This window comes from Bos grunniens, chromosome 8 (genome assembly GCF_055505025.1).
Source record: "Bos grunniens cultivar Pamir isolate PY7600 chromosome 8, Bosgru_T2T1.0, whole genome shotgun sequence".
Classification (NCBI taxonomy): Eukaryota; Metazoa; Chordata; class Mammalia; order Artiodactyla; family Bovidae; genus Bos; species Bos grunniens.
In genome coordinates, this window is record NC_141172.1 from 34,852,536 (window position 1) to 34,874,697 (window position 22,162).

The 22,162-nt window shown below is 37.7% G+C and overlaps 1 protein-coding gene across 8 annotated transcripts in view; it reads left to right on the top strand.

The window, feature by feature from the left end:
* Nucleotides 1-22,162, top strand: part of PTPRD (protein tyrosine phosphatase receptor type D) — a 2,533,682-nt gene that overhangs the window by 2,179,806 nt on the left and 331,714 nt on the right. For all 8 annotated transcript variants that reach the window (XM_086415146.1, XM_086415152.1, XM_086415147.1 and 5 more), the window contains 2 exons: nucleotides 1,164-1,309; nucleotides 4,778-4,919. In XM_086415146.1, the coding sequence (XP_086271272.1) occupies nucleotides 1,164-1,309; nucleotides 4,778-4,919 (288 nt within the window). The remainder of the gene's footprint in view (nucleotides 1-1,163; nucleotides 1,310-4,777; nucleotides 4,920-22,162) is intronic.

The following is a 22,162-nucleotide window of genomic DNA, read 5'->3' on the forward strand; positions in this document are numbered from 1 at the left end:
ATGCAAGAAAAATGTGAAGAGGAGGAAAAATAATTAGAACACCTCTCCCCAGCCACCATTGTTAATATTTTAGCATATTTTGTGCCATCTCTTTTGGGGTGCGTTTTTCTTTACCTGCTATCCCTCATGTGTAATTTTGTGTGGTGCTTTTCTGGCTTACCATTGAATCATAAGTACTTCTCATGGCATGTTTATAAATATAACGTTTACTATTTGATGATTATGCCATAGCTGATCTATTGATCCCTATAAATACCCAAATTGACATTTGTATATTTATAATCTTTGTAAATAAGATATATGGTGAATATTTAGTCCATGAGCATTTATCTACATTTTATATAATTCTCATTTAATGAATTTCTAGACCTGGAAATATAAGATAGATAACAAGCAGATTTTAAGAAGGAAAGTAAATATTAGGAACATTTAAAGGAGATGGAGGGCAATTCAAAAACCTCACAGTTTTAGCCTTTTGTCCTAGAGTCTTGAAGTGTACATTTTTCTTTATAGAAATTATTTTCCTTACTATGACTTTGGAGACTTCTTGACTCATCTTTTTATGCAAATTGTGGAGTTAAGTTTCAAGTAAGACAGCACACCATATCTGGGTTAGAGTCACTGTACCATTTTCTCCTATTTCTGTTTCTTGCTAAACCTTCTAACTCAGGGCTGTATTTCCAGTCTCTTTAAAATTTCCTAGAATTTCTCTTAAATGTCACTTATTTTAATAGCTTAGCAGTGTTTGCTGCTTTCTGGCAGCGTCCTGATAGCGGCATCAAAGCAAAGAGCTAAAATTTTACTCACTTTGATTGATGAGCTCATTTTGTTACAGAGGACAAATTGGATTTTTTTAATACTGGTAATAAAAATTAATGCGTGATGTTGCTTTTCGAATGTTATTGGATCTCTGCCTTAATACGGGTTTCAGCATTAAAAGTGCTAACAGATAACTTGACCGGAAAGTTACCTCCTTCCCCTTTTATCTACCCTCAGATTAAAAGGTGCTTTCCTGATTTTGTCATCCCGGTATATTTATATGTGTATTCTATCTCTATTGACTGAAATAGGGTTGAGGACTGTGGAGAGAGCACTGCGGTGAGATAATAATCTGTGTTTCAATTTTCCATCTAATTATGATGTCTATTTCTTTTTTATTTTAGCACCTCCAAGATTTACGCGAACTCCTGTTGACCAGACAGGGGTCTCTGGCGGAGTTGCCTCCTTCATTTGCCAAGCTACAGGAGACCCAAGACCTAAAATTGTCTGGAACAAAAAAGGAAAGAAAGTCAGCAATCAGAGATTTGAGGTATTAGGTCCATTGTTCTGTTTCTCTGGGGGAAGAAGGTATCTGCTGGAGTTTTGGTTTGTATGTTACTTGTTTTACTGATACAAGGTGTTATAATCACTGAGATGTGTCATTTGTTATGTTGTTTGGGATGGAAAAGTTCACTCTAAATGGCTCTGACTTTTTCAAAAAGAGAATTTGAGGGTTCATAAGACTGACTGTTGTCCTACTTGTATCAGGGCTCAAATAGTGTCCTTAGCATCCATCTGTAACCTCATTTTCAGACTGCGTCCCCTTAAGATGGCAAGATGCAGTCTCCCATCCTCCCACATCCAAGACTAGAGGATGAGTGTGAATTTCCTCTGCTATTGGATCTTTCTGAGTTACATGTTCATCCCAGAACCATTCCTTATGAACAGCTGGATGGTACAGGCTGACTAAGTTAATCAGAATCTACCTCTGTTTCTGGCAATGAAGTCAGTTCCATTCAACCCTGTGGTTTGAAATGAAGGAGCAGTGTTTTCCTAAAGGGAATTCAAGTTCCTGTAATCTGGAAGGAGAATGGATACTGGGCAGCAAGTTTAGTTATCCACTATACTTCACACCTGTGTTTTAAAAGTAGCATGGACTAGAATGAGAACTTTTGCTCCAGTGTGTTTGTGTAAAGTACTGCTCAGGAAGAAACATACTCAAACAGGTGGATAGTTGATAAACCTGTTGAAGAAATCAGTTGCATTTACTCAAGAAAGCTCAGTGCACTGAAGATGGTAAAACATACATCAGATATTGTTTCTGGGGGGTGTTTTGAAGAAGCCTTATGATGTATAAAGTTACTCATTCTGGAGGAGTAAAATAGGTGATAAGCTGCACAGAAGAAAATTAGAAGAAGCCTGCAACCTCATGCTTGTAATTTATAGACTGGTTCTTACAGGGTACTGGGAACTCCAGCTAATACTTAATATAACACTCAGTTCCTCCTACCTGAGTTTCTGGTCTACTTCATAGCCTAATTTACATTTTGGCAAATTAAAGTTATTCCCAGTTAAAAGAAATATAGCAGCTACAAAACTCAGAACATTGAGATTTTACTCATTTTTCAACAGTTTTCACAGAGAAATAAATGGACCAAATGCATAAAGGGCCTAATTAATTACACTGGTAAAACTGAAATCTGGACTGTAATTTATAAATGATAAATTTAAAATTGTGTTTGTTTGAAGATCAAATATTTATAATGATTTAAACATAAAAGAATATCTTAATCTTTAAGAAACATTTCTTACATCAGATAGAAAAAGGTGTATATGTATGTAACTTCTGGTGCACATAGACTTTTTAGTTTAAATTAAATTGAACTTTTTTGTCAAAGAGAATTTTGACATCAGGCTTGCTAGTAATGATGACTTCTTGACAAACTCTTGTAGTAAAGATTAAGTTATAATAGTAAACATTTCAATGCACGAATTCTGCTCAGTACATAAGTCCTAATGAGCATCATATAAACACATCCAGAAAAAGTTAATCGTTTTAACACAAAGCAGATACATCAAATAACATCGAGTCTTGGGCTGTGAGTCTTTAGCATCTGTACAGTGTATTGTATTTTTTGGTTTCACTGGTTTCTAAAGCCAGTGAGAGTGTGAGTGGGACTGATTTTGTTACCTCTTCTGTCTCCACTGGCAAATCTAGCATCTGGCCTAGAGATGCTATAATCAATACCAGGTGTTAAACAGGATTTTCAAATTGGAAATTACAACATTAGCACCTAATGGGGTGCTAATATGGGGTATACAGTTCGTTTGTTGAACTATTCAGGCCTAAGCCTAGGAAATAATTCCGAAATGTAATTATACAATGACAGGTAACAATGAATCAAAAGTTATTAAGAGATTAGATACTCAGTTCTCATCACAAGGAGAAAAAAAATTATTTTCTTATATCTATATGAGATGATGGATGTTAACTAAACTTATTATAGTAATCATATCACCATATATGTAAATCAAACTTTCATTCTATACACCTTAAACGTTATGCAGTGATGTATGGCAGATATTTCTCAATAAGACCAAAAAAACCAAATTGAAATTAGTATTAAAAATGTTTAAACCCTTCTCTACATTAAGCCAAGGGAGTTCTCTCACTACACACACACACACACACACACACACACACACACACACACGTATATATTAAATTATGGCATATTTGACAAAAAATTCAGTCTCAAAGTAACTTTGGAACTTTATTCTCCCAAGATGCATAGTAGATTCATTCTAAAATGTGTGATATTTTTAATAAAGTTGAAACTAAATTCTGGTACATTGCGAAGTGGGACATTTGGCTATCTCTGTGAATTTAGAACATAAATGGAATGTGAAAAGGACTTGAAATGGATATATTTTAAAAACTTTCAATCCCTTTTTCCCCATATGTTGACACTTATACACAAAATCTGGGACTGAGCATCTTGTAAATATATTTACAAGGCATTCTTTATTCACAGTTTAAGCACATGGATGTATTATTCATAGGGAAATGGAAAAAAAATACAGAATCTCAGTGAACAGATGAAAAAAAAAAAACCCATCATAGTTATAGAAAAGTATAGGACTATAGTTTTGTGTACATATTTATCAATATCTTCATATTATCATGTAATTATCAATATCATCATATCATCAATATCAATGTCATCATCATTTTTAAAAAGTACTACTTGAATTTGGTGACAAATACCTAAGATTTCGTAGCTGTTTCAGAGTACAGTCCATAATGATAGTGAATTCAGGCTTACTGTTTAGAACATTAATTTTCTGCTTGCTGAAGCAAGCCTCCATTTTGCAGCAAGAATGCCCTAAAAATGCAGGAAATGCTAAGCTAGAACAAATACTGGAATGATTTATTGCAAAATTAATGCATGCCATCAGTCTCTTGGGCTATGAAAGACATCTCATTGGCTGCCTAAGTACTAGATTTATGCAGTTTCTCTTCATGGTTCACTCATCTATACAATTTAGGATGAGACATTTTAAAGCAGAATAGCTATCAGTAGTGGTATACATTATCTCTTCACCTTATATTTCAGTTACTAAACGGATCCGTATGTGCATTTGTACTATCAAAGACAGAATAATTTAAGAAGTTTACCCATCACAGCAGCACGTTTCTTGCAAAATTAATACCAGGATCACAATGCCCTAGAAAACACATACTGGAATATTTTCATGAGTAAACCCTGGATGGTTTTCTGTAGTGACAAGAAATTTACATTTTTTGCATATGTAGTTTCATGTCTTTTCATTGTTCAGTACAGGATTCATTACATGAGACCAATTATTCTATTTCATCACTGTATCAAAATGTAGTCACAAAATGCTTCTGAGTTTACTGTGAGCCTAGTGGCTGGTCCACCACCGCATTAGGAGGTTTAGCTGAAAGGTAGATGATAGTGACAACACCTGTGACAGCTCTTGTTTCCTCTAATAGGTAATAGAGTTTGACGATGGATCTGGATCAGTTCTCAGAATACAGCCCTTACGGACTCCACGTGATGAGGCCATTTATGAATGTGTGGCCTCGAATAACGTGGGAGAAATAAGTGTGTCCACCAGACTCACAGTTTTACGTGGTAAGTATTAAAGTACAAGGCTGCTGCTTGTGTCACTGTTCAAATTCTGTACCCCAAGTATTCTTTTGTAGGATCATTGAAAAGACTAGCGTTGTCATGACACTTAATTGGGAAATATATTGAAGTCAAATACTTGTTAGGGTCAAACTTTAAATAGATAGTCAGTGCTTTCTCTCATAAGACTTAAAAACTGCTAGTCAGGGACAGAAAAAAAAATTAAAGAAATATTGATTGCAAATGTCAGATACCATTTTGATTTTTTGGTAAAGAATCTCAAAAGCAAGCAGGTTATGTTACTCTTTTGCATGTTAACTTCACTCCTGTGTGGATTTTTCATATATAGGTCAGCAACTACTTTTGCAAATTACCAAAACTGACATTGATACTTGTAAAGTTAAAGGGATATCTTCTACCTAAAGATGATTAGTTATTAATGGAAAGAATCATGAATGACAAATATACCTTTTTTATGTCAAAAAACTAGTTTTCTTCATGATTTTATATTTCTTGAACTAATATCTGTTGGTGCAAAGGGATTGGAAACAGTGAATATGCCTTCTGTGTTTCTGGCTATGTGGCTTATGCAGTTTGTCCAAAGCATGAGATGATTGGCCAGCTCTTTAGTGTGGTGTGTCTGCTTTCAAGACTTCGTTTAGAATGACAGTGGAAAAGAAGAAAGGCCAGTGATGAATAATATTCTGTTGTATAAAACACATACAGTTTGATCTTCTGCGTAGAGATAAGGACATAGCCTAACTGGGTTTCAGCCATAGTTGATATTTCTGGGTGAACTCTACTGTGCCTTTGTTTCTTCCTTCCTCATACAAACCTGCATTTGTTCATTTGTTTCCTTTGTATTGCTTTGAAATTCACTTTGCGTAATTCCACAATTTAGGAGAAGAGTCTTCAGATGAGAATTAGAAAGAACAGGCCATAATTAAATAATCTTAGAAAAACATATATAAAGAACATTTCTCCTCCATTCTGTCTCCCCCAGCTTTGAGGGATGTATTTTCTTTGTATGTTTAATAAAACCGAAAACATTTCCTTTAAGATCTACTTAGTACCAGAATTAATCAATCTGAGAAGCCTAGAAAAGATTTATGTATACATCCTAAAATATGTTTTAAGTAATAGAAATGTCTTACTAAGTCTTAGGGGAAATATTGACCAAGTAGATAAAGATCTTTGAATTTTGTATAACAGAATGCTGCTTAAAAACAAGCAAGTCAGGTGTGAGGCACATTTCTTGTCATTATGACAAGCTATGTTCAATATAGAATGTTCTCTGTCCCTCTATAACCGCACAGAGATGTTGATAAAATATTTGAAAATAAAATTAAATGCATGGTTAGGCTTATAAACAAGAAAGGTATTTCCAGGTACTGAAAACAAAGAGAGAACCTCCAGATAAAAGACAATTTGTAATCTTATAAACCAAGATAATAGCCAAATGGACTATATGATACCAGGCTGGTGATTTAACTCTCCCGTATGACACAGCTCTATATTAAATAGGATGGTGGGAAGAAGAGCTAGATCAGCTTTCTGTATAAGATAAGAATTCTAGCACTATTTCTGTAGTACAATACTTAGAACTCAGAAGCTAATGAAAAAGCTGGTTAGAAACAGTGAATCCCATGGAGTGTGGAGCAACAGCCACGTAAGGATCCACCCCATTAGAGATGCCGCCACAGTCCAGGACATACAACCCCAGATAAGGTCATTTATTCACAGATGAGCTCATTGGTATCCATTCTAATAAAACGTGAATGCCAGTTTCAACACACGAGAGCCAGGAAGCCCAATTGGTGACAGTAGAAGTTATAGTCTGTGAAGTGTAGATAATTGAACTCTATGAATGGGTTGTAAAAGAAATGAATTTTAAATATTTGTAAGGGTAAAGAAGAGAGTAAAATCTGTTAGGTAAAATAAGACATTAGGGAAAAAAGAGCAGTTAGGAGAAGCTAGATTTTGGAGTTGAAAGGAATCTTGAAGACTATGTTTATATGTACTGTAATATGTACTAAAATATATGCATATGTGCACATGCTTGTGTATGTTCACATAAATTCAGATGAAAGGCCCAAAGACTGTTGAGTAATTTGGGAGGAATATTCATATGGGAAGCAAAACCAGATTGATTTCTTGGTCTTTAATAATTTTAATCTTCTCTTATTCACATGGTTTATCACTAGTGCTATCATGTAGAAAACGTATTACGAAGATACAATCAAGTAAAGTTTATTAGAAACTTTTTTGGATGTTTTCACCTTCCAAGTTTCCTGAACAAACCCCTTAAAAGGAAGCAATGAGAGTTGTTTGGTTTGACTTAATCTTTATGTGTTTGATGAAGACATTAATAAGAAATTGGAGGAAACTGTCACTTGACATAGACATGCACGTGGATTTATATTGTCCTTCCTTCCAGCTGATTAGGGTCCTCCCATCTCATCTGCTTTTATCCAGCTAGCTCCCCATAAAGCAGATACATTTGAAATAGCTTTCTATGTGACTATCTGTCATATATAAGTACATTTGTATGAAAATTTGTGATTCTAGTAAAGTATTTAAACCTTATTTTTTTAAGATTATTTTTAGCAATTTGGAAATGTTTCATGAGAAAAACTCAAAGATATTTTGGATAATGAAAAAGTAGTCTAAACATAACCTTAAAATAGAATATTTGCATGTATCCTTACAGGATGAAATAAGTGGGCTTGGGAAGTACCTTTGTTTCTTAGAGTTGTCTCTTTGTTTAAAATTTCTAAATAACTATTGATAATCTTATTAGTAATAGTCTTTAAAAATATTCCAGTTGGTAAACTGCATTTCTAGATTATGAACATTGTAAACAGTTAGCTAGATGAACATGAGGAGTTTTACCCTATAGTTGATGGGCTCTATGCCCATTTTAAGTTCACTTTCCCTTGAAAATCACATTGGCAGATACCCAAGCTCTCTGTTCTGCAGTGGGTAGAAACTGCTTTGCACTTTTTATCCATTGCCCCTTGTCTGATGCCCATTTTGTCCACATGGGTCATTTACTTTTTACCCACTTTGCTGACAGTGCCAAAAATGTGCCAGCTGTCGTGATGGGTTTTGTCTAAGTGGACTGGATGGAGAACACTAATTTATTTCACACAGGCCACTAGAGGACCTGATTAATTGGAGATTTAGTCATCTGACCTGTGCAACTAATGCAGAAGACACTGAAATAATACTCTGACCACTCGTGTGTATTGAAGGGAGTATTTCAGGGAAAACTTGCCCTGTGTAGCTCATTTCCAATTACCCTCATGCTGAAAAACTGTTTTCATAAGGAAGGATAATTTCAAACTCAGGCAGAACATGCCCCCCTTCAATGAGATGTTTGAGCAACTGCCATTTATATGAGTAGACTGCAGTTCATAGAAGAAGTAGTGAATGTGGTGTTTATAGACTCCAGGTCATTTATTGATTTATTTTGGTTGCCTTGCCTGTGGATACGTAGGCAAATGCCATCTCCCTAGTTCTATAGCACTGTAGGGGGCTGAGCATAGCTGTTGTACATGTTTCTATCCTATGCAGAACTTTAAGTGGAGGCCTCACATCTCACTGAGAGGTTATTAAGGGCTGAGCCTTGCCTAATGTGGGATTCTGCTGAGGACTTTGGATTTAATATTAGACTTCCAGTGAAGGGCAAAGATTAGGACCAGAGAAGGTGTCTTAAGAGGAGTGATTATCATCCAGATGGAATTGGTTCTTTTTGAATCTTTGGTTCACGGGCCACCATTTCTTCCTGACCAAAGATATCAAGGGGAAAGCTTGAAAATTTGGATAATGATAACCAGAGATGAAACTGTTCTCTCAGATACATCTTAACAGCCACTGTTCAGGGAAAATGAGTTATGACCATCCATAGACTTTTCTTTCCTGTAAGAATCCAGGATCATATGCCTGTTTTAGGCAAGTAGAAAGACATCAAGAATCCTTTTTCTCTTACTCACATAGCTCCCCTTCTCTAAGAGAAAGTTCTAGAAAAATTTAGTCAACTCTCTGTGACTAAATATCATGTTAGTTGAATTGAGATTTCTTTAAATGTAGTAATCAGAAAATGCACATTTTATCATCCAAACTTCATGTACTATGTCATTTTTCTAAATTTAGTGGACTACTTTCTGAGACTTACCCACTTTGAAATAGTACAGTTCAGTCCCTCAGTCGAGTCCAACTCTTTGTGACCCCATGAATCACAGCACGTCAGGCCTCCCTGTCCATCACCAACTCCCAGAGTTCTCTCAGACTCACGTCCATCGAGTCAGTGATGCCATCCAGCCATCTCATCCTCTGTCATCCCCTTCTCCTGCCCCAATCCCTCCCAGCATCAGAGTCTTTTCCAATGAGTCTACTCTTCACATGAGGTGGCCAAAGTACTGGAGTTTCAGCTTTAGCATCAGTCCTTCCAAAGACATCCCAGGGCTGATCTCCTTCAGAATGGACTAGTTGGATCTCCTTGCAGTCCAAGGGACTCTCAAGAGTCTTCTCCAATACCACAGTTCAAAAGCATCAATTCTTCGGCCCTCAGCCTTCTTCGCAATCCAACTCTCACATCCATACATGACCACTGGAAAAACCCTAGCTTTGACTAGACGGACCTTAGTTGGCAAAGTAATGTCTCTGCTTTTGAATATGCTATCTAGGTTGGTCATAACTTTCCTTCCAAGGAGTAAGCGTCTTTTAATTTCATGGCTGCAGTCACCATCTGCAGTGATTTTGGAGCCCCAACAAATAAAGTCTGACACTGTTTCCGATGTTTCCCCATCTATTTCTCATGAAATGATGGGACCAGATGCCATGATCTTAGTTTTCTGAATATTGAGCTTTAAGCCAACTTTTTCACTCTCCTCTTTCACTTTCATCAAGAGGCTTTTGAGTTCCTCTTGACTTTCTGCCATAAGGGTGGTGTCATCTGCATATCTGAGGTTATTGATATTTCTCCCAGCAATCTTGATTCCAGCTTGTGCTTCTTCCAGCCCAGCGTTTCTCATGATGTACTCTGCATATAAATTAAATAAGCAGGGTGACAATATACAGCCTTGACATACTCCTTTTCCTATTTGGAACCAGTCTGTTACTCCATGTCCAGTTCTAACTGTTGCTTCCTGACCTGCTTCTAAGTTTCTCAAGAGGTAGGTCAGGTGGTCTGGTATTCCCATCTCTTTCAGAATTTTCCACAGTTGATTGTGATCCACACAGTCAAAGGCTTTGGCATAGTCAATAAAGCAGAAATAGATATTTTGCTGGAACTCTGTTGCTTTTTCCATGATCCAACGGATGTTGGCAATTTGATTTCTGGTTCCTCTGCCTTTTCTAAAACCAGCTTGAACATCTGGAAGTTCACGGTTCACATATTGCTGAAGCCTGGCTTGGAGAATTTTGAGCATTACTTTACTAGTGTGTGAGATGAGTGCAATTGTGAGATAGTGTGAGCATTCTTTGGCATTGTGTTTCTTTGGGATTGGAATGAAAACTGACCTTTTCCAGTCCTGTGGCCACTGCTGAGTTTTCCAAATTTGCTGGCATATTGAGTGCAGCACTTTCACAGCATCATGTTTCAGGATTTGAAATAGCTCAACTGGAATTCCATCACCTCCACTAGCTTTGTTCATAGTGATGCTTTCTAAGGCCCACTTGACTTCACATTCCAGGATGTCTGGGTCTAGGTCAGTGATCACACCATCGTGATTATCTGGGTCATGAAGATCTTTTTTGTACAGTTCTTCTGTGTATTCTTGCCACCTCTTCTTAATATCTTCTGCTTCTGTTAGGTCCATACCATTTCTGTCCTTTATTAGGCCCATCTTTGCATGAAATGTTCCCTTGATATCTCTGATTTTCTTGAAGAGATCTCTGGTCTTTCCCATTCTGTTGTTTTCCTCTATTTCTTTGCATTGATCACTGAAGAAGGCTTTCTTATCTCTTCCTGCTATTCTTTGGAACTCTGCATTCAGATGCTTATATCTTCCCTTTTATCCTTTGCTTTTCGCTTCTCTTCTTTTCACAGCTATTTGTAAGGCCTCCCCAGACAGCCCTTTTGCTTTTTTGCATTTCTTTTCCATGGGGATGGTCCTGATCCCTATCTCCTGTACAATGTCACGAACCTCATTCCATAGTTCATCTGGCACTCTATCTATCAGATCTAGGCCCTTAAATCTATTTCTCACTTCCACTGTATAATCATAAGGGATTTGAATGGTCTAGTGGTTTCCCCTACTTTCTTCAATTTCAGTCTGAATTTGGTAATAAGGAGTTCATGATCTGAGCCACAGTCAGCTCCCAGTCTTGTTTTTGCTGACTGTATAGAGCTTCTCCATCTTTGGTTGCAAAGAATATAATCAATCTCATTTCAGTGTTAACCATCTGGTGATGTCCATGTGTAGAGTCTTCTCTTGGGTTGTTGGAAGAGGGTGTTTGTTATGATCAGTGCATTTTATTGGTAAAACTCCATTAGTCTTTGCCCTGCTTCATTCCGTATTCCAAGGCCAAATTTGCTGTTACTCCAGGTGTTTCTTGACTTCCTACTTTTGCATTACAGTCCCCTATAATGAAAAGGACATCTTTTTTGGGTGTTAGTTCTAAAAGGTCTTGTAGGTCTTCATAGAACCGTTCAACTTCAGCTTCTTCAGTGTTACTGGTTGGGGCATAGACTTGGATTACTGTGATATTGAATGGTTTGCCTTGGAAATGAACAGAAATCATTCAGTTGTTTCTGAGATTGCATCCAAGTACTGCATTTCGGACTCTTTTGTTGACCATGATGGCTACTCCATTTCTTCTGAGGGATTCCTGCCCGCAGTAGTAGATATAATGGTCATCTGAGTTAAATTCACCCATTCCAGTCCATTTTAGTTCGCTGATTCCTAGAATGTCGACGTTCACTCTTGCCATCTCGTTTGACCACTTCCAATTTGCCTTGATTCATGGACCTGACATTCCAGGTTCCTATGCAGTATTGCTCTTTACAGCATCAGACCTTGCTTCTATCACCAGTCACATCCACACTGGGTATTGTTTTTGCTTTGGCTCCATCCCTTCATTCTTTCTGGAGTTATTTTTCCACTGATCTCCAGTAGCATATTGGGCACCTACTGGCCTGGGAAGTTCCTCTTTCGGTATCTTATCATTTTGCCTTTTCATACTGTTCATGGGGTTCTCAAGGCAAGAATACTGAAGTGGTTTGCCATTCCCTTTTTCAGTGGACCACATTCTGTCAGCCTTCTTCACCATGACCTGCCCGTTTTGGGTTGCCCCACGAGCATGGCTTAGTTTCATTGAGTTAGACAAGGCTGTGGTCCTAGTGTGATTAGATTGACTAGTTTTCTGTGAGTGTGTTTTCAGTGTGTCTGCCCTCTATGCCCTCTTGCAACACCCACCGTCTTACTTGGGTTTCTCTCCTTGGATGTGGGCTATCTCTTCACAGCTGCTCCAGCAAAGTGCAGCCATTGCTCCTTACCTTTGATGAGGGGTATCTCCTCACTGCCGCCCCTCCTGACCTTGAACGTGGAATAGCTCCTCTAGGCCCTCCTGCGCTCTCGCAGCCACCTGTCCTTGGACATGGGGTAGCTCCTCCTGGCCGCTGCCCCTGACCGCAGACTTGAGGTAGCCTCGGGCGTGGGGTAGCTCTTCCCGGCCGCCGCCTCTGACCTCGGACGTGGGGTAACTCCTCTTTGCTGCTGCCCTTCGGGCACGGGGTCCTCCCGGTTTCTGCCCCATCCTCGACGTGGGGTAGCTCCTCTTGGCCACACTAAGTGCGCCGGTCGCAGTACTGCTCCTCAAACCACCGCCAGCAGTACCGTAACCAAACAGCATGTGTGTGTGCTCAGTCACGTCCAACTCTGTGACCTCCTGTCTGTGGCCTGCCGGGCTTCTCTGCCCATGGGATTTCCCAGGCAAGAATACTGGAGTGGGTTGCCATTTCCCACTCCAGGGTATCTTCCCAACCCAAGGATTGAACCTGAGTCTCTTGCATCTCCTGCATTGGCAGGTGGATTTTTTACCCCTGCCCCACCTGGGAAGCCCCACAACACAACAGGGCATGATATACAAGATTGTCATTACTGGCTTATTCTGAGATCACACACTAAGTAAAATTATTGTCTACAAAAAGTTAGATGACAAAATATGAGACAATTGAGTTGCTTAGTTTTACAGACATTATTTATTAAGTGACACTTACATTTGAGGATCTACTCCACGTTAGTGCATCATAGTTTATGAATGATCACCATCAAGGCATAAGATAATACCCAAAGTCCCCAAGATCAGGTCTCAGATAATTTAGGTCCCAACTCTGGCTCTGTCCCTGAATTTCTGTGACATCTTGAGCAAACTTACTAACCTTCCTGTACTTGTGCTCATTTATTTATCTTGCTGTCATGTGCATGGAGAAGGCATTGAACTGGGGGTGTCTCAGATCTCTGCTCTCTGGCTTTCTGTGTTTCAGTCACATCCCTTTTTCAGCAAGTCAGTGCTTGCAAGATGGCAAAAATATGCTCCCTGAAGGTGACTGTTACTGATATAGTAAAACACACAGCTAGCATTTGGGTGAGACAGAAAAGGCATTTCATTGGGAAATGGAGAGAAATGTTTGCATAATATGTCTTTTTCAAAAAATGTAAGCCATTATAGCAGTTAAAAAAAAAAAAAAAACAGCTTTACCATCTTTCAGGGAGAAGGCAGTAGACTCCCTCTGCCATTGTTATACTACCCTGTGATCAGAATTAGCATGTTCATTACAGTTTCATTTTATTAATGCCTCTTTTTGAAGATGAACACAGTTGTCCCTGCTGTGAAAATGGTACTTTGCCGTTTATGTTATAAAGTGGTCTCGGCTGGGGATCCAGGCTAGGAACATTAAAGAACAAAGCACAGCTGCTTGACTGTCACACAAAAAGATTTTTATGAAAGACTGAAACTAAAGGAAGGATGGCCAACACAGAACAAACTTGCTGACAATTATGGTACCAAGTGATTATTTGGAAAGGTTTATAAAATAGTCTTGTACTTGGAATAAATTGATACAACGCTATAAAGCCTTCTTGACTACTGCATTTCCTGGCTGAAAAGAGGTGCAGAGCCATATAAGTAAACAGAAACTTTTGACTTTCAGGAGGACTTCCAAATAACTCTTCTTTACGTATCAGTGTGGACGAAGGCAGGAACCCACATGAACGGTTCCGTGGAGACTCTAGGACCGAGAGACATTAAACCTGATAATATCTCGGAGAAAGTGCATGTGTGAGCTGAAGATATTCATGTTTCCTTGTGATCAGTCTTTTACAGATCTTCCTGTTGGAGATGCATATTGCTTCAGTTTAATCGTTATCATTTGTTTTTCCCTGTCGGGCTTATGTCTTAAAAGGTCTCACAGAGGATGGGTGCGCTGTGGGTTGTTGCATTTATGTGAGAGCACGTTTATACTTTTGGCTTCATATTATATTATTTAGGATAATTTAAAAATGAATATTGAGTCATATGAGCACTTACTGTTGATTGGTTGGTTGATGGAAATGTGGAAATGTCAAGTTGGAAGGGAGTTTGGTGAACCAAAGAGAATCACTTACGTTTGATGGAATAAATCAAGGTCTAGAGAGTTTGAAATTATTTTTCTCTTGGTCAGACAGCTAAGATTTCCTTTGGCTTTTACCCAGTCAGAAATAATCCCTGCTTTATTATGTTGTGACAGTGTATTCCAGCCCTTCAGATATTCCCTTTTGAGATACAAGAAGACAATTCACATTGTCCAGGAAGAACTGTGTTCTTCCAACTTACCAGGCACAGACAAGCAGATATGAATGCAAATAGTGCGAAACATTCTATGGATGTGTGAAGTGGGGAAACTCCACTTTGATGATGCATCATAGGGAGGAGGTCTCTGAGTTGGGGCTTGAAACCTATGTACAGTTTTATCAGGCAGAGCTAGTATGAGAGGCTGTTAGGGATAAAGTTTCATGAGCATGCTTGCATACATAGGAAATTGCTAAATATTTGATGGTGATTGTGGGTGGTATATTAGGGTTCTACAGAGAAACAGAGCCAATGTTAAGTGTATGCATATTTATACTTATTTTATTTATATATGTAAAGAGATTTATTATATTGCATTGGCTCATACTATTAAGGAGGCTGGAGAAGGAAATGCTAACCCACTTCAGAATTCTTGCCTGAAGAATCCCACAGAGGAGCCTGGCTGGGTACAGTCCACAAGGTCTCACAGAGTCGTATACAACTGAGCGACTAAACAACATTATGGAGGTTGACAACTCCTGAGGTCTGCAGGTTGAGTCAACAAGCTGGACGTCCTGGAAAGCTGATGGTATAGTTTGAATGCCCACAGACTTGTGACCCAGGAAGAGCTGATGTTTCCTATTTGAGACTGAAGGCAGGAATATGCCAGGATCCCAGTTTGAAGGTTGTTAGGTAGGAGGAATTCTCTTATGTGGGAGAGGGTCATTCTTCTTGTTCTGTTCAGATATTCAACTGATTGGGTGAGTGCCACTCACATTAGGGAAGCCAATCTGCTTTATTGGGTCTTTTGATTTAAATGTTAATCTTATCGCAAAATACTCATATGATAACACCCAAAATAAGATTTTAAAAAATGTCTGGGCACCTTGTGGCCCAGTCAAGTTGATACATGAAATTAACCATCACAGGTCAGTATAAACAATAGTAGCTCAAAGTAGTATAGAAGTTAAAAGGGCAGTAGTAGAAGAAAATGAGACTGGGACATACTTCATTGGCCAAAGAGATTAAGCTACAAAAGTGAGAAATCATGTCACTAAGTTAATGTAAGATCATCTCTACATGAGTTGAAATTTACAGAGGTTTACTAAAATACTTAAAGTAGCATACCAAACAATTCATGTTCCTTTATACACAATTGATGTTTAAATCAGTACTTTAAGTCTGAATATTTGGTTGTCTTTCACTGATAAAATTTGAACAATTTTTAAAAATTCAATTTTCTGGTTTTCAAAATTAGTTTTATTTTAAGCTACTAATTAAGATGTAGTTTTCAGAGTTCTGCATGCATAATTTATTGGGATTTAGGGCATAGATATACCAAATGCCTCATCTAGGATTTAATTATCAAAATCCTAATTATGTATCTCCTTAGAACAGCAAGTAGCTTATTTTATCTTATTAAAAAAAACAATGACTTGTGAATTAATGCCACATTAAACACAAATATGACATACATTCAAGTGTTCTTAATATATTTTATTAAAGATAGTAAGAAAATTTAAAGACTGTCTTATCTGTGATTTTTCTAAATGACCTTGTGTTTTAATTTATATCTCAAAATCTTCATGCTTTTATTTGTTAACTTTAACATTTATTCTTGATTTTTTGTGTTTATAGTTGTAATAAATATGCATATATTGTTTTCGCACAGTGGATTTTTTTTAAACTAATAGATTTTGACCACATTATTGCATATTAAATTTTTTTCTCACATGTCTGATGATACGTGTGTGTTCAGGTAATAAAGTTTGCTCTCAGTTTGGCTTTTTCTAGAAGAGATCCTACATTTTTCAGAATGTAACACCAAAAGAATTTAAAAGAGTGAAATTGCATCGTGAATGAGATAGACCAAATAAGTAATACAGTTTTCAGATATTTTCTATACTTCTAAGTTGATATTAATACTTCTTTTTGTATATTTGTTTAATTCCATGGGCAACCACAGGTGGATCCTTTATCAGACAACTAGAATATTAAATATGGTAGAAAAGTATTAGCTCATAAAAACTTGACAGCTTTTAGTATATATGATTATTATTTATCAATACTTATACCTTGTATAGTTAAACTAATGACTCTGCTTGGGGAATACACACACACACACACACACACACTTATATATATATTGTGTATGTATTATATATTGTATATATATTGTACATAGTATGTAATGTGGTGTGTGTCTGACCTATTTGCTTTGTAGCACTTTGCACCATATGAAATTATCTTCTTTGTTTCTTGAAACTTTCCTTTCATGTGCCCCTCTTCCCTTTGCATTGTAGCTCCATTATATTTTTCTCTGGCCTAGAAATGTTCCTAGCATTTACTGGGCATTCAACAAATATTTGTGGAATGAATGTATACTATAAAGAAGGATATATAAATATGGTTATATAAATACATGCAATGTAGTAAGACACCATTTGGGCAGGAATTAATTTCACTTTACATATAATGGACAAAAGTGATCATCATTTCATTAGTTATTATAAGATGGTGAGTGTGATTGAGAACCAGAAAACCAAGACAAATGGAGTAAACACTACAAAGAGAAAGAGTGAAATAGAGGGATTCACAATGAAAAGAGAATGCTCTTCATAGGCTAGATAGACATGGGTTCGTATCAGTAGTCCACTGATTCTGACCGTATGAGGAGCTGACTCTAGAGCTCCTCATCTGTAGAGTGGAGTGATCCTAACTACCTTTAAGGGTTATTTTTAGAAATTAATCAAGATATGAGTAGAACATGTGGCACAGTGACTCAGATACAAAAATTGCTTCCTTCTCTGCTATCCCTCTGAAGCTAAACTCTTTGCTTTGGCCCTCTTATCCACTGCTGAATCCTCAGCATCTAGAATAGTCCCTGGCTACTTTGCCAACAAAGGTTCGTCTGGTCAAGGCTATGGTTTTTCCTGTGGTCATGTATGGATGTGAGAGTTGGACTGTGAAGAAGGCTGAGCGCTGAAGAATTGATGCTTTTGAACTGTGGTGTTGGAGAAGACTCTTGAGAGTCCCTTGGACTGCAAGGAGATCCAACCAATCCATTCTGAAGGAGATCAGTCCTGGGATTTCTTGGGAAGGAATGATGCTAAAGCTGAAACTCCAGTACTTTGACCACCTCATGCGAAGAGTTGACTCATTGGAAAAGATTCTGATGCTGGGAGGGTTTGGGGGCAGGAGGAGAAGGGGATGACCGAGGATGAGATGGCTGGATGGCATCACTGACTCGATGGACTTGAGTCTGAGTGAACTCCAGGAGTTGGTGATGGACAGGGAGGCTTGGCGTGCTGCGATTCATGGGGTCGCAAAGAGTCGGACATGACTGAGCAACTGATCTGATCTGATCTGATCTGATGATGACTGGAGAAGGAAATGTCACCCCACTCCAGTACTCTTGCCTGGAGAATCCCATGGATGGAGGAGCCTGGTAGGCTGCAGTCCATGGGGTCGCGAAGAGTCGGACACAACTGAACGACTTCACTTTCACTTTTCACTTTCATGCATTGGAGAAGGAAATGTCACCCCACTCCAGTACTCTTGCCTGGAGAATCCCAGGGACGGGGGAGCCTGGTAGGCTGCCATCTATGGGGTCGCACAGAGTCGGACACGACTGAAGTGACTTAGTAGTAGTAGTAGTAGTAGTAGTAGTATGATGATGGCAGAGAGGATAGGGTCAACAATTCTGGAAATGAGGTTTTTGGTACCTTATAAAACATTGCTTAGCCCAAAGGCCTGAACATCAGCTTTCCACATGGAAATAAGCTACTATAAGACTCTGAAAAACATATATGCATTACCAAGTTATTTGGAACAACTGAAGATTGTGTATTGGTACAATGTTCTCTAATATGCAACACCTAAGAAATTGAACTTCTTTTTTTTTCCCCTCATACATTTGTGCTTAATTTTGTGTTAACATCCTCATAGTCTTCAGAATTCTTGAACGTTGGGACCCAGCAGTCAATTGCTTGGACTACCTAGGTCAAACCAGAGTCATACGTGAAACAGGATTTCTGTTCTGTTACACCTGGATTATGGCAGGTCACAGAATAGACTAAAATTATTAATTTCTTAAACATCTATGAAAATGAAGCATCATTAGTTATACATTTTAGAAGCAGGAAAATCATACATCGTTTCAATATTTAAAGAGGTGATAGAAAATAACTTTTTCCCTTCTAATTTTTTTTGCTAATACCTTTTTTGTGAAAAGTGATAAAAGGTGTGGTTGCAGGCTCAGGTTCTACCAACAGACTTCTGAGTTCAGACCCTGACTCCACTATTTGCCCTGTGGTTTTGCTCACATTTCTCTTAAGCTTCAGCTCCTTTGTCAAGTAGAGATAATAATACCTAGTGCCTAAACTTGAGGGTAATTCTAGGAGATGATCCACATAAAGCATTTAGCAAAGTGCCAGGTATTCAGTTAACGTAAGTCTTTGTGGAGGATATGATTCGTCTCACCAATGATTACTACTAGTAATGCTACAGGTATCAATAATTAATTTTAAATTATTTTAATTAAAGAGCAATACCCTATTAGTAAAGGAGAATTTTCTGGCACAGGCAAAACGATCTCTGTAAGGCTAGAAAAACACATACTTTATAGTCATTAAGTTGTGCTGCTTTGGTCCAGATGCACCTGCCACCAATTCGCTGTTGTGGTTCCACAAAATATTGGGTTGGCCAAAAGGTTCGTTTGGGTTTTTCTGTAAGATCTTACAGAATATTTAGTATTTAAAATTTGAATGTTACTCTAACATAAGTGATTGGGGAGTATACTTAAGAGAACATGGGAGGAAACTCTTCTTTTATCCTAAACAGAATTTTCTCTCCATACTTAGACTAGAAGTGTCATATAGGTAGGATTTTGTTCTGCTCAAGATTGAGCACCCAGCATAATGTTCGACATGCTGTAAGTTTTCAGTAAATATTTGTTGATTGAGTGAGCAAATGACAAGTTCGACAAAGGTGTTTCTGAATATTTTTTCTTTCAGAGCTATTTCATTTAAGGTTTTATTTTTAAAAATCAGAAACAAGAGTATATATTGCTTCCACATTTAGGATAAGCACACAGTTGCTGAGAAGCCATTTATATTAATTCATGAGTTTTTTCATTTGATAATATGTTCTCTGTATGCCAGAGATTGTGCCAAAAGTTGGGAATATAAAGGTGGAAAAGACATTATCACCACCTGCCTTCAAGAAAGCTACAGTCTCTGCTTGACTAGAAAGTGTAATTTTGGTTAAAATGACAAGACAGTTATATACTGTAGTTGGAGATAATGAAGTCTATTTTTAGAGGTGCGCTCACAGTAATTCAGCTTATATCTTTCTAACTTAGTACGTGCATAAGAACTAATGTCTCCTTGAGTATTCCATCACTATGACAGTAAAATCTTGAAACGTAAAATGTGTTTGACATATGAAGCCTCAACTGACAGAAAAATTAAACTTGCCTTTTTTTGCTGATGAGTAAAATTGTTCTGAGGAAAAATTTTATTTGTGGAAAGATTTCAGATATACTTTGCTTGGGTTTTGAGAAAATTGGTGCAATAAAAATACTTAAATAATTAGCTTGAAAGTATTATTCCCATTTGTTTCTCTCCCAACTAATAGTAAGAGGCGTTTTTATTACTGCACCATTTTATATGACTGATTTTTGCTCTGTGTTGAGATGACAAAGAGTACCTAAATAGGAAATGATTTTAGCATGTGCTAATAAAATACCTTAAAACATCATCTTCCTCAGAAAACTTCCTTCAACAAAATTGATTTTCATAATAAAATATTTATGTATTGAAAATGGAAGTTTAGGTGTTTTTACCCATGAGGAAAATCCATTAGCATATACTTCAAAGTAGGAACATTCTTAGACATGTTACTTCCTAAGGCCTAACAGCTTGGATTAGAGCCCTGTACCCTTTAGAACCTTCTGTTTACACTTGAGTTTTATGAATGTCGTTATATCTTACGATGGTAGATACGAATTTCCAGGTATTGCCAAGCCTGTTATAAACTGACATCAAATACCACAGCTGACTTACTGGGGATCCCATTAATCTTTGTTGAAGATGTATTAATAAAGTTAACACTTCTCCACTCACCAGCACATAGAGTTCTGTCATCTCAGCTTATCAACAGATAAATCATTGCCGAGAAGGAAGAGCTCACCCGTACTTAAATTACTCTTTACGGTCATTTACCATAAACTGGCTATAAAGAGCCAGGAAGGACATTAAATGTAGCCCAGTAAGACTAGGGTTTGGCTAGTCTTGACTTAATTTCCTATCAACATGTTTACAATATGACTATGCTAGCTTAAAAACAAACAAGAAAAATGTGGATATAAAGCATCTTAAATAAGCCTGGCCAAGTGCATGCAAACAGCGTTTATTAAGCCTAGAGGCCCTCTTTCTTGGGTCTTCCAGGGATGACTCTTTGGTCAAAGGCCCTCCCCAAATCATCACTGTGTTCTGGTGCCAGAAAACCGCTAGGGGAATGGTGGAGGGGAAGTCATCTGATGTGGACTTGAGGTGGAAACATAGATTGACCCTAGAGCCAAAGGTGCTTCGCTGTCAAGTCCCTCATTTCCATAGTGCCTGCCATAGCCCTGGGAGGGCCTAGGAGGATGTTCAGTTGATGGTGTGTTTTCTCCTAAATTTACAAAAGTAGTATTTTTGTGTTTGTTCTCGTAAAGTAAACCTCTAAAACATCCTAACTTTGAGATGTTACAGAACCTAGGTCTACTGCTAAGATAAAACTAAGAGAGTCATATTTGATATATGATTGATAATTTTAATTGAGGATGTAAGTCTAACACATGGGGGACAAATAACTTTCCCAACTCACCCTCCATTGATCAACAGACTTTAAAAAACTTTGCCCATTGTTTATAATTCCAAGTCCCTAATTTTATGGAGAATATCTTTGCTTTGTTTTAGTGTACTCATAGAGTGAACACAGACTACTATCTCCTTAAGAATGGTTGTACACGTCACAGACCATTCTCCATCCCACCTCTGTTAGTTAATCTGGTAATGGTTTTATTCCTCCATGTGAAAGACCAGTTATTCTCTTGTTTCTCTTTCTATCTGAACAAACAACACCAATACCATCCCTGAAGCAAAATAGTCTTTTCTGCAGTCACTGACTGGTTCATCATTTTTAATATAATTTAGTTATAAAGTTTAGAGTTGTTAATTACCAAAATTCATCAAATGAATTTCTGAACTGACTCTCTGTGAGTGACATGTTGCCTTGTATGTCAAAGAAGAGACTAGGAGGAGGACTGGCATGGTGGAGGCTGCTTCCTTGAGTTTTTCTGTAAAATGAATATTTACAGGATCTTCAGATTTCTTTTCTCTCTGAGCAGACGTTACCGAGCCTATTTACATGTTCATGTTTTACAGACAATTGGAAAAGCAAAATAATAAAAATGAAAGAGAAAAATTCCT